The 19484-nt window shown below is 38.6% G+C and overlaps 2 protein-coding genes and 1 long non-coding RNA gene across 3 annotated transcripts; 2 read left to right on the top strand and 1 right to left on the bottom strand.

Annotated features, from left to right (window-relative positions):
• Positions 1 to 5406: 5406 nt before the first annotated feature.
• Positions 5407 to 8741, top strand: LOC307268223. Its single transcript, XR_013845444.1, has 4 exons — positions 5407 to 5447; positions 5659 to 5732; positions 7514 to 7580; positions 8608 to 8741. It is a non-coding gene; the product is annotated as an uncharacterized lncRNA (long non-coding RNA).
• dclre1c (DNA cross-link repair 1C, PSO2 homolog) lies at positions 8283 to 16734 on the bottom strand. The gene is made up of 16 exons (XM_080050769.1): positions 16516 to 16734; positions 16149 to 16200; positions 15609 to 15693; positions 15268 to 15327; positions 15059 to 15114; positions 14836 to 14937; positions 14569 to 14641; positions 14261 to 14401; positions 13932 to 14033; positions 13319 to 13455; positions 13092 to 13146; positions 12844 to 12932; positions 12404 to 12501; positions 10143 to 10232; positions 9686 to 9933; positions 8283 to 9119 (listed from the first exon to the last, which is right to left on the bottom strand). The coding sequence occupies exons 1-16, from the start codon at positions 16622 to 16624 to the stop codon at positions 8604 to 8606; spliced, it is 2013 nt and encodes a 670-aa protein (XP_079906895.1). The 5' UTR covers positions 16625 to 16734; the 3' UTR covers positions 8283 to 8603.
• Positions 16735 to 17104: 370 nt separating this feature from the next.
• On the top strand, positions 17105 to 18809 carry meig1 (meiosis/spermiogenesis associated 1). The gene is made up of 3 exons (XM_080051154.1): positions 17105 to 17143; positions 17733 to 17892; positions 18383 to 18809. Exons 2-3 carry the CDS (start codon positions 17746 to 17748, stop codon positions 18512 to 18514), a joined length of 279 nt encoding a protein of 92 aa, XP_079907280.1. The 5' UTR covers positions 17105 to 17143; positions 17733 to 17745; the 3' UTR covers positions 18515 to 18809.
• Positions 18810 to 19484: the final 675 nt, after the last annotated feature.

Below are 19484 nucleotides of genomic sequence, written 5' to 3'. Positions count from 1 at the left end.
CATACAAATCTCGTCTCTCTCTCCACCAATGTACAGTTGCATGTGTTTTAAATTAAATCTAGTTCACCACTGCCCCCTTGTGTTCATAACGCAGACCTGCAACTTTTAACAGCCACAACTCAAACACTCTATGTTAGTTGATAATTTATTTTCTGATTGAGGAAAACTCCCCCCAACAAAAAAAAACTATACTAAGAAAGAGAGTTCTGTATGTGTAATATTTTCCATTCATTTTAATTTAATTGTGGTTGTATTTAGTTTATATTTTCATACTGTTCCTATTCTCATTTCATATAGTTTTTTTTTTACTTTCTCTGTTTACCTGTATTTATTTCTGCTTTCATGCTGCAACTTTTCCTCTTGGAATCAATAAAGTCCGTCTTAATTTATATTTGACTGATTACAGATATACGCTCAAGATACATTTGTCTCTATCCCACACACCTTCAGGATAAATTAATCTATGTAGGAAATTAACAACAACTATGTTTGCAAATTAACCCAAACTGTTATGGTAAGGGCAGGCAGGCAAGTAGGACCCAAACGCAGACGTTTAAAAGAAAAATTTATTGCTCCACCAAAAATACAAAAAACTCAGGACGGCCAAAAGGCAAAAGATAACAGTAGCGGTTAACAAGGGTAACATGGAAGACGAGACTCACCAACACGCAACAGGACAAACCAAAATGCAAGGACAAGGAACAAAGGAATGACAAGGGGAATATATACCAGACACAGCGAGGAACAGGTGGGACACAAACAGGAGGGAAACTTGACAGGACACACACACAGGACATGGGGAGAAAGATATGGATGGAACAAAACAGGCTATTACTGCTGTTCGGGAGGGGATAGCAAAAATTTTATCTGGTATTGCATCTATCAAAGGAGACATCACAGCTATCAAAGGAGAAATCGCTGAAATCGCTGATATCAAAGGAGACATCGTAAAAATGGCGGATAACGATGAGTAATTAAAATTCATTGGGAAAATGGAAAGCATGTCAGTTGTGCAAGGTCAATGAATAATGAGAATGAAAATTGACTGTGTATTGGACTGCAGCTGCTTAACAAAAAAAAATTAGCAAAATCATCAAAAACAAAAAACAAAAAAACAACAACAAAATTGTATTTTTTTTTTTCTTTTCTGTTACAGTAAATGTGTATCTGTGTATCTGAATCTGAATCTGATGAAAATGGGGGCGGGACTCGATAAGCCTTTGGCTTCTTCCGTCACCCTTCGGACAACACAAAGTAAGATGTATGATGTGAAAGAGATAATTGTGTATTGTGTGGAATTGTCCGAAAGAATAATAATAATAATAATAAAAAATTATAAAAAAAAACAAGACAGACTTACCAAACTAAAACAGGAAACACAGGGACACCACCAAAACAAGACAAGACACAGACAGACCATGACACAAACTAGAAAGAAAATAAACGTATAGAAGTTATGTTGTCAGTAGTTTATAGATAAAAACAAAATGTTCATTATACTCAAATATGCCTATAAATAGTAAAACAAGGGACAGTAAACATTGGAGTGGTCTCTTAATTTTTTCCACGGCTGTATATTCTAGTCCAGTGTAATACATAGTGACATTATTCTTGTTGATGAAAAGAAAGATCTCAGCGTGTGGCCAGGAGTCATTTCCACTTACTGCTGGAAACCCTGCATTCTGAAATTCATATTTCGCTGCTCTACCCTATAATTGAGGCAACCGTAGCTGTTCCTTATGTGTGTGTGGGTGTGTGTAGCAGTGTGTGTGTGTGTGTGTGGGGGGGGGGGGGGGGGGAGTTGGGGGGGGGGGGGGGGGGGCTTGCATGAGTCATTTTGAAGTTTCAGAGCAATAGAGTGAAAAAAGGTGCCAAGAAAATCATGGCACCTTTTTGGATAATAATTCCAAAGACAGTGTGAAATATGAGTGTAGTCGTGATAGTAGGGACGAACCTACAGAGATGAATCACCTCGACTTTAAAGGGATAGTTATTACTGAGATTTAATGGCTGTCTGAGTCCGGCGGCAAGCTAAAGCTGTGGGGAAAACGACAGCATACAGGATAGGCTACTAACTAGGTAATATAGTGGAGCATTAACTTGAAAGTTCTATCATACAGATTAACCTCAGAAGTGTCATGGCAACAGCTGATGTAATAAAAAAGTTAACACTAGTCTGTATTCAAGAAAATTTCATTTAATTTATCACGTTAGACTAAATATATATTTTTGGAATACATACACTGGAGCATTTAGCTGGTGGTTGTAATGACTGGGGGGGTTTGGGACACAGGTGCGGACCAAGGGGTGTCTGTAAATTATCCCCGGAGGGATAACCACTAAATCGCTAATGCGAGTATGGGGAAGGGGAGAAAACAAAAACGCACAGAGCTGTAAAAGGCCACACAGGCTACCTTTAATATAACACACTAAACCACAACAAAACAACCACTGCCAAGCAGCTGAAAGCATACACAAAGAACTGCCTAGGTAGATATACTGACAGTAGAGGAAACACAAGAGGACCCTCTCACTACCTCTGAAGGTGAGACAATGAGCAGCACAAAGCACTGGGGTCTCAGGGCATATGTAACCTCTTCACACCTGGGCTCAATTAGCCAATCAGTGCCACACACACCTGATTGTAGTGAGTGAATCAGTCACTATTCTCACAGAGCTGAAATATTCCGTGTCCTCACAGTGGTGGAGACCAAAATTGGAGCTTTATGAAAAAAAGTATTGGACTTATATTGATCAGTTAGACAGAAAAACTGCTTCAAATAAATTAAAAATGTTGCTAACTAGTTCACTAAATCTGTGTTTTGTTCACAACATGTTTCCACTGGCCCAATTAAAAAAAAATAGATATTTTGAGGGTTATTTTTAACCGTTTTCTTTCTAACCCCATATCCTAACGCTAACCCTACATCTCAAAGCTGATATTTTAAGACCAATTACAGACTCATGTGATGTTTTGAATCCTAACACGTTGTGCTTTTAGATATTCAGCAGGTTTATTTATAAATCCTGACTGTCAGCTAATAGGCCTAATGTTAATTGGCTCAGAATACACACAGTCAAAACAAGACTTCACTTCACTGGAGGCGGCGTTTTGTTTTGCACCTTATACTACCTACATCTGCTTATAGATGATGACTGCAACTATCCCTGTGTTCCAATCCCCATACTTCCCTACTATTTAGTATGCCAGAAAAAGATGTAGGATGAACTAATACATGCAGGTAAATTGTAGTATGCTGAAAATACATAAATGGCCCACTATCTCCAATAGAATTTGGGAGTATTCGTCTTTATTCTCGACATAATGAAAAAAAAAACTTCCTTATTTGATTTTTTTTTCTCTCCTGTGGCCCTAAAACTCTTCTGTTCTTTAGTATGTAGTGTAGTGAAAAGAAAGAGTATGTGATTTGGAACGCAGGGTAAGTTTAAAGGAGTCAACAAATAGTAACTAAGTAATTAACAATGAATTAAAACCACATATATATTTGTGATGAGGATTTATTTACATTAAAACAGGAAACACACACATTTTAAGCATCTGTGCTGCTGTGTGTTCAATAATAAATCCAATTCCCATCGCTGGATATTCACACGGGAGTTTGTGTGTTCTCATGGGATTTGGGAATGTTGCCTAGTGACACACACAACAACAATTGAAGAGTTCATTCACATACGGATAAACTGCATTCTTAAATTGAATCAACCAACAAGTGACCTTCATGACACCTTATTGACTTTTTATTTTTTTGCTTTACATTTACCTATTGTTTAAACAATGTCCTTTGAAACCTGTTAAGTAGAGTACGCCGTGTTAATAGTTTTTTTTTTTGTTTTTTTTTGTTTGTGTGTTCACTTTTTCAGTTGTCTGTTTGCATTCTAAAAGAAAAAAAGAAAATTAATCAACCAACACCAGGTTGATGGATGATCTCTGAATTGCACACAGACACACACACACACACACACACACACACACACACACACACACACACACACACACACACACACACACACACACACACACACACACACACACACACACACACACACACACACACACACCTTTTAATGAATCCGACCCCCTCCCTTATTCTCTGTTTCTCCTAATCCCTCTCAAATTCACTGCTGTATTTGGGCTGAAAAGCACCAATTAAATCGATTCTCGGTGAGTTTGATCAACTTCCTTTAAACACACACACACACACACACACACACACACACACACACACACACACACACATCCCTTTACTTCTATCTTTGTAAGGAGCAAAGAAGTGAGAACCAGTCAAAATGTCCTCACTCCGATGGTAAAAAGATATAAATTGGTCCTCACATAGACGCCTGTACAAGTGCTAGTACAAGTACACACACACACACACACACACACACACACACACACACACACACACACACACACACACACACACACACACACACACACATTCAAGAGAGAAAGGCTCTGCTCCCTGAACAGTAGGGGTGAATACACTTTGCTTCTCTCTCTCTCTCCCTCTCTCTCTCTTTCTTTCCTTGGCGTCATATTAATCCTTCGTTCATGCTGAGAGGTACAATAGATAGACAGAGTAGAGAGAGAGAGAGAGAACACAGAAAAAAAGGACATTTTCAGCTTGTATTTCCACTGATTTCTCACTATTTTTTACTCATTTGGCGTTTCGATGAGAGATGGGATGTGGAAATTCCTCACCGAGCACAAACAACAACAACAGCAAAGAGACCAACAGCTCAGCAGGTGAGAGGCATAACATATTGAAAAGGCATTAGAGGTCCTACATATTGTTAACTTAACTAACTTACTTTACGCTGTGTGTGTGTGTGTGTGTGTGTGTGTGTGTGTGTGTGTGTGTGTGCGTGTGTGTGCGTGTGTGTTTGCCCATTCTTGACTGATTATCTGTTGAATGATTATCTTTATGAAATTCATAATATTTGATTATTTTTGAGCTTATTTGGCTAAGCAATTCTGTGTCGTGCCTTTCTTGTTACTGTAGTCTGAGGTAGATGACAGCAAAAAGACAGTTTTTAAAATGTTACTGTTACAGTTGTACTTGTTCAATTGAGAAAAATAAGCTGTAGGCTACATCAATGGAAATGTAAATTAACATTTGCCAACTAGTCATCTGTTTGTTTGTTACCTCAGATCTTGTTGAGTCAACATCAAAGATGTAAGTTCACACACACACACACACACACACACACATAAAATACCATTTACAGATGCATTTTGATGTTACCGTGTTGTTTGACCTTTCTCTGAGGTTTTTCTGCGAACGTACAGCAACTGACTTCAATACACACATTGCATTTTAAATGTGTGTGTGTGTGTATGTGTGTGTGTGTGTGTGTGTGTGTGTGTGTGTGTGTGTGTGTGTTAATAGATCAGAGGAGTCTTTGCCAGAAGACGACAAATGGAAGTGAGTCAGTACGATTCAGATTTTCAGTCTATGTTTGCAATATAATGTTTCCATGCATAATAAACAAATACAGTTTTTTAAATATAGGCCTATTTCTAAACATGCTTAAGATGTGTGTGTGTGTGTGTGTGTGAGTGTGTGTGTGTGTGTGTGTGTGTGTGTGTGTGTGTGTTTGTTGGTGTGATTTTGCTTAATATGTTTTTCTGTACAGGAACTATGGAGGTGTCTATGTGGGTTTTGCTTCAGACTTCAACGTTCCTCAACTACAGATAGGAACACTCAAAGGTAGCACACACACACACACACACACACACACACACACACACACACACACACACACACACACACACACACACACACAGTCAAGTTTCCACATCTGCAAACTTCCCATACATTCCTTATAGACCCTAACTTTATTGGTAATAGTAATAATAATAATGTTTATTTGTGGGGGAGAACGGGGGAATCTGAGGCATCGGGTAATGTGAGCCACCCCCTGTATCTAGGCAACAGAAAACATTTGTGGTCATGTGAGATATATGTTTTGAAGCCCCTCTCATTTCCCCATGGCCCTGAAAGAGAGGACCTCACCGTGCTGTGGTAAGCATGTTTTTTTTCACCAAAATAGGTATTTTGCATGTAAAAGTAAATGTTCTTGCTGTCAACTTAATCAACTGTTGTGCCAAAGCAAATGTATTCATGTAGAAAAACTTCTATCATACGTGTTGATGAACTACCAACATATGAAACCATGTGATGCTGATAACTGAAGATTAGCCTGAAATGCTAAGAGAGGTAGTTTTTTCTCAAATTGTGGTGGTGGGGGACAGTGAGCCAAATGCTGTGGGGGAAAGTGAGCCACTGTCTCACTTTCCCCCACCATAAGGCACAAGTTAAGTTTAGTCTTAAACATATTTTAATGTATGCCAAGGAAATACACCAGGAAGACGACTTGGGGCAACCACACGGAAAGAGCACCTTCTCATCTTTCCCTGTAACCTTCAGGGCTGGAATGTAGAGTAGACCTAGTTGTAGAGTATGACAGGCTGACAGGCTGACAGGCTCCTGTGTTCTGAGTCCCAGGATGTTCTCGCTGGTTCTGATTTTCCTATGCTTTGACCCCCAGACACTAGCTGGCTCTAAGGGTCCTGTGTTCTGACCCCCAGACTGTGTTCTAATCTAACTGGTTCTATCTTTCATTTGAATCTTATTAAAACCTTTTGAATTAAAATATGTTGTATTTGATTTTGTATTTTGTTCAGAGTTACTTTCAAGTGTTTAGAAAATTTGCTTTGACCAAACCCCATCATTCTTTTGCTAGTCCGACATTAGTTCTGGAATGTGTGGCTAGCTTTCAGGATTCTTACTGTTACAATATGTGTTGTTATGGTAGTTTCAGAGTGGAAAAAGTAAGTGGATCAGTTTACCCCACAGCTGGGGTAAAGTGAGCCACATCACAACTTTTTTTTAAACAATCATATTTTCACTGCCCTTTGTCTTGAAAAAATTCTGCTAATGCCCATTTCTAGGAAACATCTTGAATTAATGGGAAATGTGTACATTTGAGTGATAAATCATTTTAGCTGGCTTAGAGGGGAGCAAATGTAAAAAGTGGCTCAGATTACCCCGTTCTCCCCTATATCACCCCTTATACATAAAATGCTATTCAAAGTGCTTTAAATGCACAAAATGAAACAGTAAAATCCTAAACCAGGTCTCCATGCCAAAAATGTAATTATTTATGTTATGGGGACTTATGAAGACACACACACACACACACACACACACACACACACACACACACACACACACACACACACAAGCAAACACAGCATCAATTTCCTGTTGCGTCTCCAGGGTCGTGAGAGCATGGGAGACAGAACACTCTGATAATCACTTCATGTCTTTGTGTGGAATTTTATTTATTTTTAATCTTTGTGACCCCAAACATGTAAACGCACACGTATGCACGCTCAGTCACTGTTTATGTACCTTATATTTTGTCCATATCTAATAGCATACACGTGTGTGTGTGTGTGTGTGTTAATTAATGACTCTGTCCCCAGAGAATAACAGAGACTCGCCGTCCCTCAGGAGGCCGCTGTGGGGGAACGGATTTTAATGAAGAGCCAGGTTTGTGCTTCCTGTGTGTGTGTGTGAGTGTGTGAAGACCCCCTTCTGTTCTCTGCCTTTTTATTATTAATAAGAACCACGCTGTCATGTCAGCGGTTAAAGGAACATGCCAGTGTTCACACATTTTTCCTCATGGCACCTGCTCTTTAAAGGTAAAGTCAGCAATTCTGGAGAACGCTTGTTGACATAAAGTGATTATGTCAAAATGAGTGATTATATCCTCACAATCCACTACCTGTCCGTAGGCCTACTGTGTGAACTGAAAAGAAAATCTGGTGTTAGTTGGATCAGCCAAATTAAACTGATTAGCTTTTAAGTATTGACCAGAAATTCTTAACTAGATAAGATTTTTCCTCTTTATGCCTCTAAAAAAAATCGAGCTATTAGAAATTATTTATTTATCTATTATTCATACATCAATTGGAGAAAAATGACAAAATTGGGGAAACACTGCATGAATTGAAAAGTACAGAATACATAATTGAGTATTGTGTCATTGGTGAATATCTGTCAGTTTCCCTCAGTTCTCACGAGTATAAGGTCAAATACATTTTACCTTTCAATTAATTTTGAAAAAAAACAACTCTTATGCTCTTATTAAATACTTTTAATTTGAAACAAAAGTTCTGTTTCGATACAAAAATTCACTTGATCCACTTCACTTCAGCAGAGTAAACCACAAACTGTCAACAAACAGGGAAAGTGTTGCACAGGTGCATTTATGCATGTGGGGCATGGAATAACGTAAAGTGCATTGGAACTGTGTGCTTGTGTGTTTGTGTGTGTGTGTGTGTGTGTGTGTTTTTGTGTGCTTGTGTGTGTCAGTTGCTTTAAGCATAGAGGTTTGTGTGGTTTTGCAGTTCGACTGAAGCTTTAGAGGAATATTGTAGCTTCTAAGGCTAATGTGTAACATTGGTACAAACAGGAATGTTATCTAATAGCTAATGTGTTGTCCTTTTGCTTTAGGATCTACTATGTACAAACAAGGAATGTTAAAGTAAATTTTTTTTATGTCTTTTTCATTCAGTCTTTTCTGATAAGCACGTCCTCGCCTGACGCCAGCTTCCTGTATAACTGCGACAGCTCTTCTTGTCTTGGCGCTTTGGACTCCGGCGTGCACGGGACATCAAAGTCAGACGACACCTGAGAATCCGGGAGATCTGATTGGTTCTCCTGGCTGTTGCTAAGCATCTCCTGAGACTGTACAGGATTGGTCGAAATATCTCCTTGGTCCCGCCCACTAACTTGCTCTGGATGTAGGATCAAAGTATCGGGCAGAAATGTGTCCAGGTTTTGGGATGAATTATTGGATGCAGAGGCTGATAAAGTTAGTTGGAAGCTTTCATTGTCTATGGGGATTTCTTCCTCTTCTTCTTCTAATTCGCTGAATAGATCCGGAGTCTGTGAACCGGTCATTCTAGAATGTGAAGGCGAGGGGGCGGGGCTTGGAACAGAGCAGCAGGATTGTGATTGGCTGTTCAGGCTGCTCTGACTGTCGGGCAGCGTCTCCATGGTGAAGAAGTCCTCCCATTTTGGAGCCTTGGGAAATAGGATTAAATTAGAAATTTACTTAATGAAAAAATAAAATATTGAAAAAATAAGATAAAATACGAAAATTATGTTTACGTGTTGAGCTGTATGTACTGATATTTTATCCCATTAAAAAATGTAATAAAAATGTGAAAAAGATTATTTGGCAACTTTTTTGATCCTAAGAAGGGCGATTCATATGCATGTTTACCACATCAACAATCACACAAACATTTAAAATGTTACATGTCAAAAACACAATAAATAGTCAACCAAACAGAGGTATGTGGAGGACTGCAAGGTAAAGATAGTAAGGTTAAAATAAATAGCAATAAAATAAGAAGAGCCACTTTCTGAAATTTACATTTACTCATTTAAATAGCACCTTTCTTAACAATGTAAAGAGTGCTTAACAAAGGAAAATAAAGCAGAACCTAAAAACAGACAGGCATACAGGTAGACCTACAGACAGACACACAGACAGACAGACAGACAGACAGACAGACCTGAGCACAAAAACATAATAACATCATAAGAAATAACAGAAATAGGGAGGATGCATCGCACTCTTCTACCTTGTTTTCCGTTTTCTGAGTTTCTTCAATCTTTTCAATCTCCGTCGGCACCCCGGTAACAAGCTCCTCCTCTTTCACTGTACTATCCCCCTTTCCCTCATTCTCCTCTTCCTCCTCCTCCTCATCTTCCTCTTCTTCGTTGGATTCGGTGCAATCCACAAAGTTACGAGCGGCCGACTGTGCGTCTGTGAGCGTCACGGGGAAAGACACATCCACACACACAGAGGGCGCTGTTTTCTGAGGACTCACTAAGAAAAACAGAGGTAAAAATAACTGTTCAATAAATAATAATCAATACAATAAAATGCAGTGGGGAAAGGGTAAGAGGGAGTATTGTGGCCAGGTTGAGGATAAAAAAATTTAAAAAATCGATGTATAATTCATGCAAAGGGTAACGCAAGACACAGTTTGAGACATTACAGAAGAAATAAAAGATGAAGTTTAAATATTTACGCACTGTGCTTTATTTCCTGGATGAGTCCCATCTTCTTCTTCACTGGTGCCAGGTCCAGCCCGTCAAACAGCTCGTTATCACTGCTGTCTGAATCTGAGCAGGAAAAAAACACCAACTATACTTTTATCTAAAGTGATGAGGAACTTTGAGTTTCTGTTCTTAATCACGAAATGTGTATTTACTTAATATGCCCTATTAAAGTCATATATAGCACAAGTGCCTCATATCATATTCATATTACACAGAGTTGGAATTTAACACACAAACACACACACACACCAGATATTAAAGTTTAGTGAGCATTTTTCAGACAAATTAAGTTTTTTTTAACACATCAGAAACCATTCATTTGAATAACACCACACGATGCATCAGGCAAAGGTAGTTTAAACAAAATGCTTCATGAATTGAAACCAAAGTCGAACCAAAACAACAAATTCCTTTAAGCAGCTATGTTAAGGCCGAATTCCACCGGCTGCCTCTCCGGTCCTTCTCCGCTCCAGCACGGCAGAAACAGTAATACAATTAAGAGCAGTCAGTGGGTGAGTTTCCACCACGTCCGCTGCACTGTCTCTCTGCTCCGCTGCTGCTCCAGCTCTCCGGTGAAATACACACTGCTTCTATTTCTGCCGGATGCCGGAGCTCACCGCATCAATTTAGCACAGAACACATCGAGAGAGACAGGAACACAGGCGCCGACAAAACAATAAAACCTCCGGTTAATTTTCAAAATAAGACACTCGGTGTTCACTGCAGGTAACAATCTCAAAACAGAGACACATACGAGCATGTCCACTGTTCTTTTACTCGTTGGGATGGGAACAATAACCTTCCGTGCGTTCGTTGTTGTGTAAATACCATATAGGAGAATCATATTATCAAGAGCGATCGCCCGTCACTTTTATTACCGCGGGAACTCCTCGGTCTCGCGACTCCAGCTGTTCAGCGGAGCTGGCCGTGCCTGCTTTGAAAACGGAGCCGGTGGGTATACATCAGGTCGGCAATACGTCATCTGGACGGAACTCTCGTGACCACGCCCCCTTTGGGGGGAAAACAATACACAGCGCTCCATTCACTTTGTATTGAATGACACCCGTATTCGGCAAACAAACTTAATAAAAACGTAATACGACATGCCTTTCACAAATACACGTTACTTTCTTTAAAGCCACGGCTCTTGTCTGTCTATACGGGCTGTTTTGGTGAAAAAGTATTGAGTAATTTTCAATATCGAGACAAAACTCTTAACTAATGTATGCTGAATGCTAGGCTAATGTTAGCCTTCTGCTGTAGGCTAACCATAGGCTAACCCTCACGGACGGGAAAAAACACCTCAATATTGAAAATTACTCAATAATTTTTCACAAAAACAGCTCGTATGGACAGACAAGAGTCGTGGCTTTAAAGAAAGTAACGTTTTCTTGTTAAATGGATGTTCGATTACGTTTTAATTAAGTTTGTTTGCAGAAGACAGGTCTCCTTCAATACAAAGTGGATGGAGCGCTGTTCAATGTTTTCCCCCCAAAGGGGGCGTGGCCTGATTGCCGACCTGATGTATTGCCGGACGTGAGCGCACGGAGCAAAACCGTTGGACACCGCACCCGCAGCCAGTGGAATTCCGGGGTTAGCGTACGTGCAGCAGACGACTACGACCTACTGTACAGTGTCTGGTCTTATCCACCACCTGCACTGGAAGAAAGGAATCTTCAGTTTGGAGATTGTGGGACGATTTCTAAAACCTGTGATGAGGATTGTCTTTACGGTGTGTCTCTTAAAACTTAAAAAAAAACTAAAACTCAGATCTCTGTTTTCAAGTTTATCAGTGAGTAGGTTGTTGTTGTTTTTTTGCTTTTACAGAAATCGGTTCGCAAACGTTGATTTTCCTTTTGTTGTTGCCATTCGAAATGAGTGTGCCCTCTACTGACGTCTTCCAATATTTTTCATTTATAAATTGTATCGATTCATCTTTCAAATGGGTGGCATTAACACACAGGCAAACGGTTTTTCTTCTATTTATCCCAAACTTTTTGCAAATAAAATAATGATTGCTGTTGGACAGAGCTCTCAAACCGTTCACACTGTGGATGCTTTGAACGGACATGAATCTTAGCAAACAATATACACAGACAGAAGTCTCTATGAAGCACACGGTTTATATTATCACCTGTAAACAAGCATCACAGCTATGAAGATGCGTTTTCATTAAAAACACCTGTTGTGTGTGTGTGTGTGTGTGTGTGTGTGTGTGTGTGTGTGTGTCTCACCATATGTAGGTCGATGCGCCATGCTGCGTTTAAGAACTCCCAGAGGTTTGTAGATGTACGACACATGATCAGACTGGTTTCTGCACATCAGCTTCAACCTGCTCACACACGCACAGGGACAAAGATATAACAATATCAGTAACTACTATCATAATCAATATTACAACTTTGTCCTTTCTTAAATCAGTGGTGTCACAGATAAAATGACATTCCACAGGCAATTTTACTGTATTCGCTTGAAATGTTATCAAGAGTACTAGTCCTGTGTAGCCTAATGGTCATATAATAAAGATTTTAAAGTATATGTTGGTGTAGGTTCGATTCACATTCATTTTACCATCACAGAAGGCATAAAAAAAGCATTTACCTTAACATAGTTGGTTTACAGGTTGAATAACAAAATAATAATTGATTTATAAAAAAATAAAAACCTAACTCACATCTGTGTAACCTCGGTCAGAGTTCGACCGATAGGGATAACACTGGGGTGGATGTTGACTGGTTTGAGGTAGGAGAGGAAGTCTTTGATCTGGAATTACAGAGGAACATTGTGAGCGACATTATACAGTAAAGATAAACAAAGTAAGATAAACAAAGAAATACATTTAATCGAATGAATAAACTGTCTTTGTCTAACCGCAGCCAAATAACTCTTAGTTAAATAAATGAACTTAAAACATTTGATTACCTCTGAGTAGGACGAGTGGAAACTGAAACAGGCTCTGAAGGAACTGGCTCCTGTTCTGAAAAAAACAAAAATTTGATTTAGCTAAAGAAGCAAACCTAATGTGCGGTAAAAATGTATTCTTCTTTTCTATTTAAATGCAAACCTTCATAACTTATCATTTGGTAATATACAGAAAAAACTATTAAATTAGACCTATAAAAAGGAGTTATTTGGACCTTTGCTCTTACTTTATTACCACGTTGGTTTTCCTCATCCTCTCTCCGAACCACATGGTGGAGGGTTTGATGCTGATGATACGGAGCGGCGTCCCGTCATCCGCTGTGCAGCCACATGGCAACCGGTTACCTTGGAAGAACTCCTCAGCCTACACACACACACACACACACACACACACACACACACACACACACACACACACACACACACACACACACACACACACACACACACACACACACACACACACACACACACACACACACACACACACACACACACACACACACACACACACACACACACACACACACACACACACACACACACACACACACACACACACACACACACACACATTTGAAAAATTATATCAACAAACACTCAATCTGGACACTTTAAGTCAAGAATTTCCAAGAAATCTGGCAAAATAAAGGGAGGCCTCGACTACTAGGATGGGCGTTTGTATCATGAGGAAGTAATCAATAATATACTCTTTACTCTTAATTTCTAATTAATGCTCTCAATCTGGCAAACAAGTTACCTGAGGTTTGCTAAATTAAATCAGGTTCTAAACAGAAAATCATGGGTGTGTGTGGGTGTATGTGTGTGCGTAAGTCAGACCTTTGGGTGTCGACAGGCGTGGATCTGTGTCTTGCGGTCCGTCGTCAAGTAGCTCAAGATCTCCGGCATTTTCTCGAACATCGCCAAACTCCGTACATGAATCTGAAAGAATAATTCAACAATAAAAATATGCAAAACATCTTAATGTGTTTCAGCTAGACGTATTTAAAGCCCCTGTAAACCCAAATACACAAAAAACATCTTACTGTATGTAAATTGGGGAGTGAGTTGCATGATAGTAAGCGGGGTTTTATGAATGAAAAGGCCTTTGGAATGTGTGTGTGTGTGTGTGTGTGTGTGTGTGTGTGTAAAGTAACGTGTAGTGATACCTGTGTGTTGAACTCCTCTCCCAGGTTAGTAAACAGGTATTCATATCCATACGCAGCTTTACAGTTCAGCCAGACGACATGATACGAACTCTGACTGATCCAGTTTCCTACCAGCTTTGAGATGCCGTCCAGACAAACCTCCTGCAAAAATACGCACAATGAAAATAGTTTATTCTATGATTATTACTTTCAAGGCTACATTTAAACACCAAATATATGTATTGATAAAATCACAGAAAAAACTATACACTTTTCGTATTCTTACGGGGTTTTTCATAGTTAAACTTACACTTAAATGTTAAACTTACCCGAGTAGGAATTTGGTAAAATCTTGGGTCGTAGAAAGTGGAGTCCAGATAGACACTCTGAATATCCATCACTCTGTATGTGAAGCATGAAAAACGGAAATCTTTTCACTTGTAAAAAAACAAGAAATACAGTTTGAAAACACTAGGATAGAACAGAAATGACACCTTTCTGTTGATTGTCCAAGTTGGTTTTAAACGTGGAATCAGCTCATTGTTTTGAAGGAATAAAAGCATCCACAATGATTTCAGTCTGATCATAAAACCAACCTGCTGCCGGAGTGCAGATGTTCTATTCTCGACGCGTCTCCATCTGCAAACCTGAAGTCTCCTGTGTACAATACGTTTCCCTGGCAACCCTCAAACAGGAACCTACACACACACACACACACACACACACACACACACACACACACACACCGTTTCACATTATCTTACAGGTAAAATGATTTAAATTTATATAAAAAAAGCATTTTTTAAATGATTGACTTGCATGACAGAGCCGGGACAGTGGCCCGCAGTGAGCAACGTGACCATCAGATCTTCTTTCTGTCAAAAAAGCATCGGACAAAATGGTTAAAAAAACGTAACCAAGAAAAATAAAACAAGCTAAATCTATATGTCTGATCAATAGATCTTTGAAAATGTCTGTGAAAATTAAGGCCTATGTTTTTTCCTCGTGTTTAAATGCATAGTTGTTACCTCTCCAGATTCCTCGTCAACCAGAGAAATCTGAGTCGGGCTCTCCAGCTCTAAGGGAAACTACAACAAGAGAGAGAACAAAAAATGAAATCAATGAAAGAAGAGCCAGACATTTTAAGTCCACTACTCAAAACCTTCTTGTTTGAACAAACGGTATTAGAATTCAAAGCTAGCATAATAAGCAAAATTACTGTACAGGCAACTGTAACATTGGAAACAAAAATATAGCTGTTAAGCTATGATATTTAACAGCATACAATTATCCAATCCAATAATGTTTTTGTGTAAAAAAGCAACTATATCTAGTTTCTTTAAGCAGTACTAGAGAGGGACCTACTTACCATGTATTCCTCCCAGAAGGCGTACTTGGGATTGCTCAGCAGAAGTTCTTTGGTCACGAAGGAGCAGTACAGCCGGACGGTTCGACTGGAACCAACACAGAAACTTTAAGTTAAACTTTTCTTTGTAATTACATTATGATTTAACTTAACTTTTCATTTTAACTTGTTTTGAGCACCTGTCTGTTGCCCTCAAGAAACCATTGAATCTTCACTGAACATGATAGAGGCTCACTTAAGTAATGCAGGTTACTTACAGTGAAGTACTAGTTCAACAAAGCTATGTTAACGTACAAAGGAGGGAATATGATTTACTATACAATATGTCATCTCTGTAACTTTCACAAACAAATGTGCCAAAAGCCAAAATAATGCTTACATTAAAATGTGCAAACTGTGAATGTTTTTATTTGTTATTGTTCAGTATTAGTGTCCTCCTTCATCAGCGACATTATAACATGAGTAGCTTGTGCCAAAAAGGAAAATGACACATTCCCTCATATTTCAACTAAACTTCTGCTCAAAGACACAAACTGTCTTCACCTGAACTGCAGCTTCCTCTTCAGTATTGGTCCCTTCATCCCCTTCATGTGATCTGGCAGACAAGAACACAACATCAGACAATATTAAAACGTGTCAAAATCAGTTAAAAGGTCATTCGAGTTGTAAATGCTGTCAGTTACAGTAACTTAACATGATTTTCATTCAGTTGTAGCTGAACCAGACAGGTTGGTGATGCTGGCTTATTGATATTAAAAATGCAATATTAAGATATATCTTTGGAGCCTTACATTTTCTGCTTTAGCCACATAAAGGATAACAACTAACATGATTCTGTATTAATTAAATGATACATTCAAGACATTAAAGCTGGACCATTAACTGTATGCTATATAGTACACGACTTTACCTTTATGGCAGTGAGAGAGGAAATATGCCCGGGCATGTAGGTTCTCCCTGTCAAAACGGTCCAGAGAAATCCATGGATACTCCTTCATTCTCCCTGCGAACGAACTCATCTTTAAGCCAGGCCTTTTGGAGATATCGTCTAAAGATACATGGAAGAAATTCTCCTTTTTTAGTTGCTATTTCACCGCGGTTGAAGCATATTTTCTGTTTGTTTGGGGTTTTATTTTGTCCCGCCTACAATTTCCTAGTACCATTTCTTCGCTTCTTTGTTTAAGAGCGGGTTGACCAGCATTTATTGGTGACTACCGCCATCTGCTGTTCATTTATAATACTGCATTATTTCCTTTAATTAATCCCTTTATCTTTAATATTTCTGGTTTATTTTCCCATGTCCTCTATGAGAACGTTATTAATGACGACACAGTTCATTTTTTTAATAACTTTAGTGTAGCAAATGAGCAGTACAGTAAAAATTCCTTTAGGAGTGTTACTGTGAACACTTTCGAAGTGACAGGCACCAGTCATCCAGCACAGAAGAAGAAGTGAACGGTTACCAGGCAACCAAGGAGAAGCTCATAAAGGAGAAACAACTGACGTCCGGAAAAAACTACTACTCGTTGAAAACAAATGTAAGTATTTAAAACTTACGCTCCGTTTTAAACGAATTAATGGCGAAATAGTTATAAATTGGTGTTTAGTTGACTGTAAGCGGTTCATATATGACGTTATAATTAAAAAAAACAGCGCCTATTTAACGACCTCAGTGAAACTGTACTAAAAAATAATGTGTTTTAAAGTTGTGCCGCTTATCTATTAAAATATATTTACACGATATAATAACATTTAGGTCTTTTATAGTCATCAATGTCTATTCTTTAGTTCGGCACACTATATAGGCTTTTAGGTCTACATGAGACAGCTGTTGTTTAGACCTATTGTTAAATGTCAATTTATGAATGCAAACTAGATAGTCTAACAGATAGATAGATAGATAGATAGATAGATAGATAGATAGATAGATAGATAGATAGATAGATAGATAGATAGATAGATAGATAGATAGATAGATAGATAGATAGATAGATAGATAGATAGATTAGGTTAAGTAAAAGTAACTGATGAGCCACTTATATGAATTATTTATAAGGTGTTTTTTTCTTGCCATGTCTGTTGACCAGCTGTTTAAGTAAACGTGTGTATTTCTGTGACATCTTTCAGAATCGTCACCATTATGTCCTATCTTGGTGATAACAACTCCAAGCCGAAGTCCATGAGCAGAGCCAAAGGATGGACGGCAGAGGTGGAAAACCTGTTCCGATTCCAGCAGGCGGGCTACAGAGACGAGCTGGAGTACATTCAAGTCAAACAAGGGAAACTGGTAAATATTCTTCTGATCTGAATATGTTGCAGTGACATACTGTAGATTCAGAAATAAGATCAATGTTATCATACTTATCTTGGACACGACCACATTTAAGCTATAGTGCATTACTTCTGTTGACCACCATAAAATAACTCTGAGTAATTACAAAACTGTGGGTGCATCTACATGAGGTAAGCCTTCAAACATGGATTTTATACCTCCTGCTGTACGTCCAGGTTTTTTCTTCGCAGTAGAACTAACAACTGAAACTTTTTGTGGCCGCTTCTTGAGCTCCTGCGCCAGTGTCAGGGAGGGCGACACCAGTTTGTAAACACTGCCATACTGAGAAATACAGAGAGTTTTGTGGAGCTGATACGCTTGATCAACTTTGTGTCAACTTGTTTGGCGATGGCTTGAATCATGTAAGCAACATTCATTCATATGAAAAAGTTACTCACTATAGCTTTAATAATCATCGCTGTCTCTTTTTCTGTGTCCGTATCAGATTGACAAATGGCCAGAGACCGGCTACGTGAAGAAGCTCCAGCGTCGCGACGACACGTTTTATTACTACAGCAGGAAAAGGGAATGTGAAGACAAGGACGTCCCCAAAGTCAAAGTCTATTATTATGAATGAAACAACAGAAACACACAAACAACCGGTGGACTCTCTGTTTTCAATAAAGGAGTTTTTATACGGCACTTGAAAATTGTTTTGTAGAGGCCAGAATGTACGATTGTGTTTCTTTTGGACTCGTGAATTGTGTGTGTTTTTTTGCCAGAGAAATAGCTTCACTAAAAGTTGTTCAAGTATTTGCCTCATTCACTCTCAATTACTCTGTTAACCTGACTGAAATGTTGTCGCATTACAATTAGAAATGTTTCATCAATAATTTGTATTATCTAAAGCTTTGAAAACTATTTGTAATACGTGTATATAGCTCAAACTGGAAGGTTGTCTGCTACAGTAAAATAAGAGCATACACAAATATCTGATGATATGAGGTAAAAGTTGGAGTTTTGGAGTTGTACACTGAAATAGACGGATTGTAAATGCACTGCTCCCTATCAAACATGTAATAAAATCTGGTTAAACTGTTAAACAATTGTTTTGTTTTAAATGCCTTTTCCCCCTTTTTTGGGCTGTGAAGAGATAACAGTTTAAAAGAAAAACTAAGTACTACTACTCTGTTTGTAGGGATCCTTTACAAGAGGATAAATAAAGGCTGGATTCACAATTTAGGGTAAAATGTGTTAGTTGTTAATGAATTATATTCAGTTATATTGGGATAGTTAAGGCAAGGCAAGGCAAGGCAAGGCAAGTTTATTTATATAGCACAATTCAGACACAAGGCCACTCAAAGTGCTTTACAGGGGCAAGATTAGAATACATAAAACACATTATAAAACATTTAAAAGCGAATAAAAGAAGCAAATAAAAATAAAATTAAAATTAAAACTCGATTTAAAAACATAATAAAAGAAGCAAATAAAATGAAAATTGCAAGTTAAAAAGGAAACAAAAAAGTCTTCAGACTCGATTTAAAAGAACTGAGAGTTGCAGCAGACCTCAAGTTCTCTGGGAGTTTGTTCCAGATTGTTGGTGC

Source organism: Ammodytes marinus, assembly GCF_949987685.1.
Source record: "Ammodytes marinus genome assembly, chromosome: 22".
NCBI lineage: Eukaryota > Metazoa > Chordata > Actinopteri > Uranoscopiformes > Ammodytidae > Ammodytes > Ammodytes marinus.
Note: the sequence above shows the minus strand (reverse complement) of the source record. Positions and strands in the feature narration are given on the sequence as shown.

Bases quoted from the DNA above. Each gene is read 5' to 3' on its own strand.
- dclre1c (XM_080050769.1), bottom strand. From the start codon at position 16,624: ATGAGTTCGTTCGCAGGGAGAATGAAGGAGTATCCATGGATTTCTCTG. The intron at 15,328-15,608 runs GTAAGTAGGTCC...CTCTTGTTGTAG, and splicing joins CCTTCTGGGAGGAATACATG to TTTCCCTTAGAGCTGGAGAG. The intron at 14,938-15,058 runs GCAAGTCAATCA...GTGTGTGTGTAG, and splicing joins CACTGTCCCGGCTCTGTCAT to GTTCCTGTTTGAGGGTTGCC.
- meig1 (XM_080051154.1), top strand. From the start codon at position 17,746: ATGTCCTATCTTGGTGATAACAACTCCAAGCCGAAGTCCATGAGCAGA. The intron at 17,893-18,382 runs GTAAATATTCTT...TGTCCGTATCAG, and splicing joins AAGTCAAACAAGGGAAACTG to ATTGACAAATGGCCAGAGAC.